Source organism: Oxyura jamaicensis (assembly GCF_011077185.1).
Source record: "Oxyura jamaicensis isolate SHBP4307 breed ruddy duck chromosome 6 unlocalized genomic scaffold, BPBGC_Ojam_1.0 oxy6_random_OJ106635, whole genome shotgun sequence".
NCBI classification, from domain to species: domain Eukaryota; kingdom Metazoa; phylum Chordata; class Aves; order Anseriformes; family Anatidae; genus Oxyura; species Oxyura jamaicensis.
This window is the reverse complement of record NW_023304026.1, coordinates 28,123-39,236: the sequence shown is the minus strand read 5'-3', so window position 1 is coordinate 39,236 and position 11,114 is coordinate 28,123. Positions and strand designations below refer to the sequence as shown.

Genomic DNA, 11,114 nt, shown 5'->3' with positions numbered 1-11,114 from the left:
CACAGGACCCAGGGGTGCCACGTGCCAGCGTGGGGACGAGATGCTGGTCCCCTGTGTCCCCAGAGCAGGGCAAGCAGCTGCCCCCAGCGGTGACATCCCTGGGTCCCCGGCCTTCAGGACCCCCTGGGCAGCAGCTCCGGGGGTGTTTCACCCCGAGCTACCCCCCCCGGGGCAGGGAGCCTGCTGCTGTGGGTAACACTGGAGCAAGGGGGAGCATTAACAGCAGGAAAAATGGGGAAAAATGGGGCTCCTGAAACGGCTGCTGGAGGGTGGAGGCAGGGTTGGGCCCACTTCCTCATAGCAGAGGGGACAGGGGCAGGGATTGGGGTGACGTGTGCTGAGGGATGTCACCTCGTCATCCTTGCCCTAGGTCTGGCCGGGGTGGCTGCAGGGTGACGGGGTCACGATGGGTGCACGTGGGTGGTTGGGTGCCCGCAGGGTGCTCTCGGTCGGTCCCGCTGACCCTGGGTGTCAGCAGCCCCGTTTCTCTCCTGCACCCAGCACCAGTGGCCTTCACAGGACCCCCGGGGTGGGACAGGAGCAGTGCAGGGAGCAGGGTGACACCACGGCACAGCGGAGGCAGGCCTGGCAGCAACCAGCCACCGCCAGTCCCAGCTGCTCCCCACGCTCCCAGGGTGCCCGGCCGCATCCCGCCCATGCGCAGCCCGTTTGGGGTGCGCTCAGAGCCTTCCTCCCCCGCTGCCCAGGAGCTGGCGGAGGGCCCGGCCGCTCCTCGCCTCCTGGATTGCGAGGAGCTGGGGGGGACCGGCTGGACGAGGTGTCCCCGGGGCTGCACCAGGAAGCAGCTCAGGGACGTTCCCGTGCCCGCCAGGCGGGCGCAGGGTGTCAGCAGCCAGGAAAAGGCCGAGCTCTGTGCCCTGGGGAGAGCAGCCAGAAACAAGCGCCCCAAAACCTCGGGGGATGAGCCGGGAGGGCTGCGGGTGAACCCCTAACCTCCCTTCCTGCATCAGCACAAGCATTGCAAGAACCGCATTGAAGTTTTAAATTTATAGGATTTTTTTTTTTTTTTTTTTTTTTTTTTTTTTTTTTTCTGGGGCACTTGCATCCTCTGGTGCCTGTGCCGAGCCAGAGCATCCCCCGGGGCACCCGGCACCAGCGAGGCCAGGAGAGCCCCGAGGCCAGGCTGCCCCCCACCCAGTGCCACCTTCGCCCAAGGTCGCCGAGAGCCGTGACGCCCGCGTGAGCCGGGGACAGTTAAGCAGTAACCTGGGAGGTGGCAGCCAGCGAGCGAGCAGTGCTGGGGAGCCGAGGACGTGAGGGTACGGCCTGGGGACAGCTTGGCCTCGTCTCCCCGACGGTGTCTGCCCCAAAGTGGGAGGCACACGGTGGCTTCTTGGGGACATGGGGACTGGGTGGTTATGGGGGCAGCACAGTGGGAGCTGTGGCAGGGGGGATCCCAGGGGCCAGGGAAGCTCCTGGGGGGGCAGAGAGGTGGTACCAGCTGTGCACGGGGCTGGGCAGCAGCAGGGGGCTCTGTGGGGCGCTTATGGGGTGCTGCGGTGGGCAGGGCAGCGGCTGCGGGGGGCTCCCTGGGGCGCGCCGCGGTGGGCGCAGGGGGCTTCGGCCAGCCCCGGGCAGGGAGCCGGGACGGAAGGGGCGGCCCCAGGCCGGCTGGGCAGGGCCGTGCCGGGCCGCCCCCCCGCCGTGCAGAGCCGGGCCGGGCCGGGGAGCTCCCGCTGCAGCCGCCAGGACCAGCCCCGGGACCCTGCGCCCTGCGCCCACCGGGTGCGTCCTCTGCGCTCCCGGCACCGGGACCACCCCTCCCCGGCCGCCCCCCGCCTTCCCCGGCCCGGGGGTCTTCAGGGCAGGAGGGAGGGCGCGGGGACACCTTCCTGGACATCCCCCCCGTGCCCAGGGGCAGGGGACGGGCAGCGGGAGCGTGGCCAAGGGGCGGTGACACGGGGCAGAGCCCGCTGCGGGTGGGCTTGGGGTGGGGTGGTGGGAGCTGAGCAGGGGGCTGGTGGAGTCGCGGAGGAAAAATCTCCCCTGTTGGTCCCCGGGGCCTGGTGTGACCCTTCCCAGCTTTGCAGGGGTTGAGGTGCACGTGAAAAATGTTGGGGGCCAGGTCGTGCCTAAATGGTGGACCCCATCCTGAAGGGTGCTGGGGTGGAGTAGCCGGGGGGGGCTGCCTCAGACCCCCATGACCCACCTGGCTCTGGGGAGCTCTGAGCTTCTGGGCTGGGACAGGGGGAAGCAGTAGGTGGGAGAGAAGAGGTGAGGGGCTTCTCTTCTCCCCCGTGCTCACTGGGAACCCCCTCGGGTGGCTCAGTGCTGACCCTGGCCCCAGTACGCAGAGGCAGTCGGGGGTGGCCGGGTGCCAGGAGGTGGCCGGGCAGGGTGGGGCGATGCCGGCATCGCCGCCTTGGCTGGCAAACAGCTTTTCAGTAATCACAGCTGAAACTTAAACAAACCATAAAGCCCGGGCGCTGGCTCTGCGCAGCTGGTCCCTGCGGCGGGTGCGGGAAGGTGCCAGAGGAAGGGGTAAGCGCTTCGTCCCCAGTCCATCCCCCCAGCCCCTCCGGTTCCTCGCGGGCATCTCCCACCTGGCATCTCCCCCTCGCTGCCCCTGACCTCCCCGTCCCTCCCGCCTCGCTTGGCTCCCAGGCATTGTGGCTGATTTTTCTCCCCGCATTTCCTGCTTGGAGGCAGGGCAGGACGGGAGGCCCCCATGCCCTGCCACCGTTGATGTCCCCGCTCTGTGCCCAGGCGCCCACCCGGAGCCACCGCCATGGAGCTGGGGAACATCTCGCAGCCCCTGTACGGCCCCGGCCCCGAGGCGCCGGGGAGCAGCACTCCTGGCCTCGTCAGCATGGTGCACGGCTTCCTGCGGCTGGTGCAGCCCCACGGCCTGCCCATCGGTGGGTGCACGGGGGGCCGCTGGGGGGGTGGGAGGAGCAGCACGGGTCCCAGGCCAGCCTGGGGAGGTTTGGGTTGGATAATAGGGGAAATTTCCACGCTGAAAGGGTTGTGTGGCACTGGAACGGGCTGCCCAGGGAAGTGGTTGAGTCAGCATCTCTGGGGGTCTTCAAGAAACGTGGAGGTTCAGGACTTGGTAGCGCGGTTTAGTGGTGGACTTCAGCACGGGGCTAAGGATTGGACCAGGTATCTCAGAGGTTCTTTCCAACCTGCATGATCCCATGGCTTGATGAAATAGCGGGGTGCAATTACACCACGCGGCGTGACATCAATGGTAGGGCCTTGGATCAAGGGCAGGGCGAGTCCCGGGGATGAAGGAAAGCAGCACCGCGGGGGGACTTTGCCCCCACTGGTGCACATTTCCCAGTCCCCAACCCGGATGCCAGCCACACGCAGCCTGTTGCTCCTGTGCGGGGCCGGGCTGCAGGAGGGCACCCAGCGAGGGCAGCTGGGGGATTTGTCAGAGCATCCTCCCCAAAACAGCCATCGGGGGCACCTCCCAGAAACAGAGAGTCTGGGGACTGGCAATGCCAAAAGGGCTGTGCAAAATGATGGCCGGGGGGTACAGCTGGAAGGGAGCAAGGTGCCCAGCATGCACGGGGCTGTAGGTGATGCTTGGCGCTGGGAGCCCCTCTCCGGGGTGGGGGGGCCCACTTGGAGAGCCCCCAGCCCCAGCGGCAGCTCACAGCCCTCTCTGCTCCCTGTCTCCCAGATCTGATTGCAGATTTGGTGCAGCCCCAGAGCAAGGAGGCGTCCGAGAAGCACGTGCAGGAGGTGAGCGGGCGGCCGGTGAGACCCATCCCGCCCCGCGGGGTCTGTCCAGGGGGCTGGTTAGGGCGGAGGGTGCCGGCTTCGTGCTGCCTCTCCTCTTTCCTCTCCCAGCTGCTGCACTACGAGCTGGGCTTCCTGGTCTGCGCGGCCATCGGGCTCCTCTTCATCGTCCTGGTGCCGCTGGTGGGATGCTGCTTCTGCTGCTGCCGCTGCTGCGGGCACTGCGGGGGCCGCATGTACCAGAAGCAGGGCCGGCGGATGGGCTGCCGGCGCCGGGCGCTCTACGGCTCCGTGCTGCTGGTCTCTGCCCTCCTGCTGTGAGTGACCGCGGGCGGCTGGAAACGCGGGCGGCGTTGGCTGGGGGGCGGCCGGGCCAGGAAGCTGCCATTGTTTGCAGGAGCGGCTCCTGGCACGGCAGGACAAAGGAGAGGAAGCAGAGGCCGTGGGGAGCTGGTCCTGCAGGGCCGAGCTCTGGGTCCACACGTTCCCTTCCTGAGAGCCTCGCCACGGGGCTCCCGTGCCTCAGTTTCCCCCATAGCAGTAGGGGAAGGGGTCGAGTCTGGGGCATGACCCTCACACATCCCTCCCTGTCTTTTTTTTTTTTTCTGGTTGTGAGCGAGGCACTGGCAGGGATGCTCAGCAGCACCCGGATTTGGAGGGGGGGACATGAGGACGGTGCCCCCCACCTGCTGACCCCCCCACCCTTCCCTCGCAGGGCCGGCGATGTCTGCGCCTTCATCAGCAACACCCGCCTCTCCCAGGCCGTGAGCGGCACCTTCCCCAACTTCAACGCCACGGTGGACAACCTCAGCACCTACCTGGCCTCCATCCCCCAGGCATGTCCGAAGAGCCCCCCCCCGGGGAAGGGTGGCAGCGGGGCGGGAGGCGGGGAAGGGTCCCCCCGGAGCCCCCAGCCCACGCTGACGCCCCGTCTCTCTCCCTGCAGCAAGTGAATTTTGTCATCGACCGCAGCGACGTCCCGCTGGGCCGCACCAACACCAGCCTGCAGAGTGAGTGCGTGCGGCGGGGGGGGCTGGGGCAGCCTCCTGCACCCACAGCCAGCGGGGATCTGGGGGGGTCTGGGGGGATTTGAGGAGTGGGGGCTGCTGGGGGTGATGCGATGCTCGGGCTCCAGCACAGCTCAGCCTTGTCCTGCTGCTGCTGCTGCTGGGGGGCCCTGCGCTGACCCCCCCATCCCCGCAGACATCGGGCCCATCCTGGGCGGCATGATCGTCTCGGGCATCAGGAGCAGCGTGGACGGGGCGCTGGGATCCCTCCAGAGCCTTTTGGGAGGTAACGTCCCGGGGCTGAGGGCTGGGGTTTTGGGGCACGGCTGGGTGAGGACAGGCAGGATGAGCCCTCGCTGCTTCCCCAGCGATGGAGACGCTGGCGGCCGCCTTCGGCACCATCAACGGCACCCGCGGGCACCTCGAGGAGCTGCAGGGCAACTACAGCCAGCGGCTGGGCAACCTGCGGGGGCGCCTCGGGCAGACCCTGCAGCGCTGCGGGCAGCCCTGCGGCGGCGTCTCGCCGGATGGCATCGCCTTCAGGACCAACTACCGCACGGTGAGGAGGGGACGGGGGTCCTGGCATCTGTGTCCCCCCCCCCCAGCCCACCGGCCCACAGACCCGTCACCGCAAGCTCTTCCCCGCAGATCCCCAGTGTGGAGCAGCAGCTGGAGGCGCTGGGGGAGGTGTTGGGCTCCAGCCTCGCGGGTGATTTGGAGAAGGTGAGGAGCTGCTGCCACGGGGGACGGGGAGGGACTCCTGGGTTGTGAGAGGGACACGGTCAGCACGCCGCCCCCTCCTCGCAGGTGAACAGCACGCTGGAGAAGACCCCCAATGAGGTGCAGAAGCAGTCCCAGGAAGTGGTGACAAGTAAGCAGGGCTGTCGTGCTGATGTCCTCCTTGCCCCCTGCCCACCTTCTCCTCGAGTCCCCGCCGCCCCAGCCAGCAGGACGGGGCAGCAGCAGCTCCCGTCCCCATCCCGTCCCCTGCAGAGACCCAGGACCAGCTGGGCCTCATCCAGGAGGAGATCAGGAGCTTGCAGCAGCAGCTGCCGCTGCTGGAGGTGGAGGAAAACATCGGGAACGTGATGAGCAACGCCACCTCGGTGCTGGCCGACTGCCAGAAGCCGGTCACCGACTTGGATGGGCTCAGGTAGGAGAGGGGCTGCTGCTGGCCCCGCATCCCCCCGCGGCCTCGTCCGCCTTCCTCCCGCAAAGCCAGCTCTGTGCATGGTGGGCGCTGCTTGGCACGGCGGGTCCTGAGCCCTGCCCGTCCCCTTAACCCCAGGTGGAGCGTGTGTGCCCTCCTGTGCTGCCTGGTGCTGCTGGTGGTGCTCTGCAACCTCCTGGGGCTGCTGCTGGGGCCCCTGGGGCTGAAGGAAAGCGCCCTGCCCACGCAGCGCAGCTGCCTCTCCAACACCGGCGGGGACTTCTTCATGGCGTGAGGCTCCGGGATAAATTCGGGGTGGTGGGACGGGGTGGGTTGTCCTGGGGCTGCTCAGGCTCTGACACTTGAATTATTTAACGTCCTGCCCCATGGTGACCCATTGCACAGGGTGTGAGTGCAAGGGCGAAGCGCGGTGCCAGGGAAAGAGGCTGATGTCCCTCTGGCCCCGTGGTGGCACGGCCCGCCTGCGTGCCCCCCGTGCCCCGGGTGCTGACGGTGTCTCTGTGCCCGCAGAGGCGTCGGCTTCAGCTTCATCTTCTCCTGGCTGCTGATGCTGGTGGTGCTGCTCACCTTCTTGCTGGGGGGGAACTCCTACATGCTCATCTGCGAGTCCTGGCGCAGCCAGCAGCTCTTCCAGGTGGGCTCCCCGCGGGATGCCCCTGCCCAGCCGCCTCTGCTGTCCCTTTGGGATGCTCTCCCCAGGTGTCCCGCCCTGCTCCGTGCCTACTGTCCCCATCTCTTCTGCCCTCAGCTCGTGGATACCCCCGGCCTCATACCTGGCTTCAACTTGTCGGAGGTGCTGGGAGACGAGAGCGGCACCGTGAACTTCTCGCAGATATACAGGTGAGGAGCGAGGTGTCACCTGCCTGTCCCAGGGAGGACGTGCTCCTGGGAGGGCGTGGAACTGGCCTGCCCCGTTCTCAGCCCCGTGTCCCTCCCGCAGGCAGTGCCAGCAGGACACTGCCCTGTGGCAGACGCTGCACCTGGACCAGAGGGTGTCCCTGGACGAGCTTTTGAACATCAGCCAGGTGGGCACGGGGGCAGAGAGCGGTGCTGGGCCATGCCCCCCACCTGGGGGACACGGTGGTGCCACGTCCCTCACGGCTCCCCTGGCCCCGGCAGTACACGGAGGAGATCTCTGCAGCCTTCGAGGAGGTGAACATCACCCTGAGCCCCATCTCCCTGCTCAATGAGAGCCAGGGGGACCTGCTGCTGAACGCCAGCCGGGCTGCGCAGCCCCCCAACTTCACCCGCACCCTGGAGCAGGTGGGTGGGCTGGGGGGGGGGGGGGCAGCCCCGGGGCTGGGGGCAGCCTGGTGTCGGGTCGGGGGGTCCAGGTGCATTTCTGTTCCCTCTGCTTTGCTGCTATGGGAGACCCCCCTCCTGCAGCCGGGAGGTCCAGGCTCCGTTCTGCCCCACGGGGATGGGGTGCAGGGGGGTGAAGCCCCTCTGCCAGCCCCGTCCCCCCGGTCTCATGGCTCTGTCTCTGCCGATTGCAGCTGGAGCAGAATGTGACCCTGGTAAGCCTCCAGGATCTGGCCGCGGAGCTGGAGCAGCTGGTGGACAAAGCGGTGAGAGGTGGCAGCACCCCGGGGCCACAGCCACCCTGTCCCCGGGTGCTGTGGGGGGACGAGACCCTTGTCCTTTGCCTGGCTCTTCTCTCCAGAGCAGGGGGGTCCCCGCAGCTCCCCTGCATCGCTGTGGTGGGGGGCACTGCTGATGGCTCCTCCTTTTAGGGCACGGACGTGAGAGACGACCTGCAGGCTGACGCTGCCGTGCTGAAGGAGCTGGACAGGGAGATGCAGGCGAGCTTCTCGGGGCCGCTGGTGGGGGGGGCGGGGTGGGGAGGGGGCGGGGGGGGCGGGCGGGGGGGGGTCTGTGCTGAGCTGTGGGGTGCACGCCTCTGGCCCTCTCTCTCCATCCTCCCCAGGAAAGCCTGAAGGAGAACATCTACCTGGCGCAGAGCCGGGCTGCCCAGCTCGAGGTGAGCTGCCTGGGGGGGGGCTTCTGTGTGCACCCTGCTCTGTGGCACCCTAAAAAGCCCCCAGCACACTGCCTTCTGCCCCAGGCACAGACGAAAACCACGCTGGACCAAGCCAAGGAGACCCAGGACTTCCTGGGGAGGGAGATGGTGAACATCATCAAGAACGTGAGCTCGCCGTGCCCTGCTGGGGGGCCACCCGGGTGGGGATGTGGCCAGGGCTCCCCGGGGGTGGCTTGCAGCCCCATTGCTGCTGGATGGAGGCGGCCTGAAAGCCCTGGTCCTGATGCAGAGGGGACATGGGGCACGGAGGGGGCTGGGGGTGAGGCATCTCCACTCTCTGCCTGCCCCCCCAGGAGACGTGGGCCTTCCTGGAGGAGATGCTGGATTTCTTCAACACCTACATTGCCTGGGCCAAGAGCAGCGTGAGTCAGCCTTCCTCGGCAGGGTGGAGGGGAGCGGGGACGGGCTGCAGGCTTCTGGGGGGCCCTGACCTGTCCTGTCCCCCCTCGTGTCCCCAGCTGAGGACAGACGTGGCACGCTGCAAGCCCATAGCGCAGACCCTGGATAACGTGGAGGCCATTGCCTGTGACTACCTCCTGGACTCTCTGGTGAGCGGGGCGACCCGGGTGTGGGGTGGGAGGTGCTGTCCCCATCACTGACGGCTCCCCCCGGCCCACAGAACGCCTTCTGGTTCAGCCTGGGCTGGTGCACCGTCTTCCTGCTGCCCAGCATCGTCCTGGCCGTGAGGCTCGCCAAGTTTTACCGCCGCATGCACATCGCCGACGTCTACAGGTGGGGAGCTGCCCCGCGACGGCGCTGGGCATGGGGGTCCCCGTCAGGTCCCGACTGTGCAGTGCTGGCTGCAGCCCCCAGCCCGTCTTGGGCTCCGCCACCCGCCTCGAATGGTTTTGCAGCACGGTTTGTGCCGGGACACACAACGGGAGCGCAGCCGGGGGCTGTGCGGACGGGAGGAAGGCAGCAGGGTGCGTGGTTGGTGTCACCACGAGGGTGCACTGCTCGCTCGTGCTCACGGGGCTGCCGGCACCCTGGGGCTGCCCCCAGCTCCCTGGGGGTCTCTTTTTTCCCAGCAGAGTCCAGGGAGGCTGTAGGAGCCCCCTGAGCTGTGTCCAGATGGGGTGGCTGGGGTGGAGGGCACTGTCACCCCCCGCAGCCCCCGTGTCTCCCCTGTGCGCCCCGGGGCAGGGCCCGGTCCCACAGCACGATGCTGGGCTGGTGGACTGTCCCCGGGGCACCTCCAGCCCCACTGATGCTGTCTCCTCTTTTTCCTTCTGCCCAGGAACGAAGCTGTGGAGATGTAAGTAGCAACGCCACGTCTCCTGTGGCATGGGGGGGATGGGGGGACAAGGAAAGGAAGCAGAAAAGTGCAAGCCAAAGAGGGTGCAGGCACCAGGGAAGGACTGCCTGGGTGGGACCTGTGCGGCAGTTTGGGGGTTCCCTGTCACCTTTGGGGGTGCTGTTGGCTCCCAGCCTCCCCCAAGCCTGCAGGTGGATTTCAGCACCCTCTTCCCTGGGGGGCTGGGATGAGGTTTGGCCCTGCCAGCACTACCGGGCTGTCCCTTGCTCCCCTCGGTGGCTGGGGGTGACACAGGTGACCTTGATTTTGCAGAGGACCCGCGTACAACCTGTACAGAATCCCCCGGCCATCCACGAGGCATTAGCCCCCGTCACCGTGGCACACAGGACACGGAACACGACAGCACCGGCCGCTGCACCTTCCCCCTGGGTACCGGGGAACGGGCTCGGACCCCTGCTTCTGGACCTCCCTGCCCCATTCCCCAAAGTGCAATGATGCGCTGCAGCTGGATAACGTGTGAAACAGGGGGTCTGCCCCTCGTGGTGCCCCAGCTGAGACTTTGACACCCCCCATCGCCAGCCCAGGGTGGTGGCAGGGAAGAGGACGAGGCAGCCGAACATCTCCCACGGGGCTTGTCCCAGCCGTGTCCCGGTGCCGTGCCGGACCACCAGCCCCGTGGCTGGGCCGCGTGGGCACAGGGCAGCACCCGTGCTGCCGCAGGGTGAGCTGTCGGCCGTGGGGAGCCTGCTCACCCAGGCAATGTGAGTATTTATTTTTGCAGGGAGCCCGGCTCTTCCCAGTACTGTGATTTTTGGTGTGGAACAATAAATGAGGAGATTGTGTGCTGGAGGCACGGGACAGCATGCGTGCTTCTGGCCGGGATGGAGGGGCTTTGGGGCGGGATGGTTTCCCGCTGCTGGCATGAGCTGGGTTTGTGTCTGCTGTCCTGGTGTCACGGTGCTCCCCGGGGCGAGGGCTTTCCCCTGGTGAGGGGACGCGGTGGAGGTCCCACGCGCTGCCCCACTCGTGTCCACCCACCAAGGGTCATCGGCCGCCAGACTTGGGCTGCACCCGTGGTGGGGGCAAGCGCAGGCGTGCTGGCATGCTGCTCCTTGGCTCGAGCCCTGGGGCAGTCCCAAAGGCCAGCCCAGGCATGGGAGGCGTACGTGAGCAGCCTGACTCACTTCCTTCATCGCAAAGTCCAAGTCTTATCGGCGGGAGCGATGAGCTCGAGCTGGCCAGATCGCCTTCCCCAAAGTACATCTGCTTTATCACGTTTTCCATTTGCTTTCGGATCTCCTAAACACTATTTTTTTTTCCCTCCAGGAGTTATCTGAAGCTGCACTGGCCTTACCTCCTGCTATCTCCCCCCCGCATACATCCTGACCCTAAGCAGAGCCCCGTGCTCACCCTGCTGGATCTGTCCTAGGGGGCGGCTCAGCCCCTGCTGCCCCGGGGGCACCCACCCTTTCTGGCCCTGGGACTGCCTGCCCCCCTCGGAGGGCATGTAGCTGTCCCCACCGCACGGCCTCTGCTTCCTCTTTCTGTGCTGTGGCTCAGGACCACTGCTGGCTTCAGTTCCTGCTCGCTGGCTTTGCGGGCGCTGCTCCCTCCCTGGGGTCTTCTCCTCGCTGGGAGGCAGGGAGCTTGGAGGATTTCCCCCTTGGAACCAGGAGCTGAATGCCCTGGGCTTTGCTCCCTGCTTGACCCTCCTCGTTTGCTGCATCACTGTGGCCGCCTGCATCCATCCCCAGCCCTGGCAATGAAAAACTCCCTCCAAATTACTGCCCAACCTTTGCCAACACGTGGCAGCATCCCCTTCCCTGGGGGCCGTGGCTCTCCGAAAGGCCTCGGCCCATCCTCTTCCTCCTCCTGCGCAGCTGGGGAGGCGAGAGCAGCGTCAGCTGGCCCAGCAGCTGCTCCGGGAAGAGG

The 11,114-nt window shown here is 67.1% G+C and overlaps 2 protein-coding genes across 3 annotated transcripts in view; one reads left to right on the top strand and one right to left on the bottom strand.

Moving 5' to 3' along the window:
• Positions 1-1,618: 1,618 nt before the first annotated feature.
• Positions 1,619-9,855, top strand: LOC118157535 (prominin-1-A-like). 2 transcript variants are annotated; one of them, XM_035311921.1, is made up of 25 exons: positions 1,619-1,746; positions 2,728-2,879; positions 3,650-3,711; positions 3,820-4,025; positions 4,424-4,544; positions 4,655-4,718; positions 4,912-5,001; positions 5,084-5,274; positions 5,364-5,438; positions 5,523-5,586; positions 5,709-5,868; positions 6,004-6,156; positions 6,397-6,520; positions 6,635-6,726; positions 6,827-6,911; positions 7,006-7,149; positions 7,383-7,454; positions 7,620-7,709; positions 7,814-7,867; positions 7,952-8,032; positions 8,221-8,289; positions 8,386-8,475; positions 8,547-8,659; positions 9,165-9,182; positions 9,495-9,855. In XM_035311921.1, exons 2-25 carry the CDS (start codon positions 2,750-2,752, stop codon positions 9,544-9,546), a joined length of 2,400 nt encoding a protein of 799 aa, XP_035167812.1. In that variant the 5' UTR covers positions 1,619-1,746; positions 2,728-2,749; the 3' UTR covers positions 9,547-9,855. The 2 variants fall into 2 exon arrangements, with proteins under 2 accessions (XP_035167812.1, XP_035167813.1); XM_035311922.1 differs by lacking the exon at positions 1,619-1,746 and adding an exon at positions 2,196-2,502.
• Positions 9,856-9,941: 86 nt separating this feature from the next.
• The window catches only part of LOC118157531, a 1,950-nt gene continuing 777 nt past the window's right edge, over positions 9,942-11,114 (bottom strand). Inside the window, exon 2 of the mRNA XM_035311915.1 lies at positions 9,942-10,973. Within this exon, the coding sequence (XP_035167806.1) occupies positions 10,543-10,973 (431 nt within the window). The 3' untranslated portion in view covers positions 9,942-10,542. The remainder of the gene's footprint in view (positions 10,974-11,114) is intronic.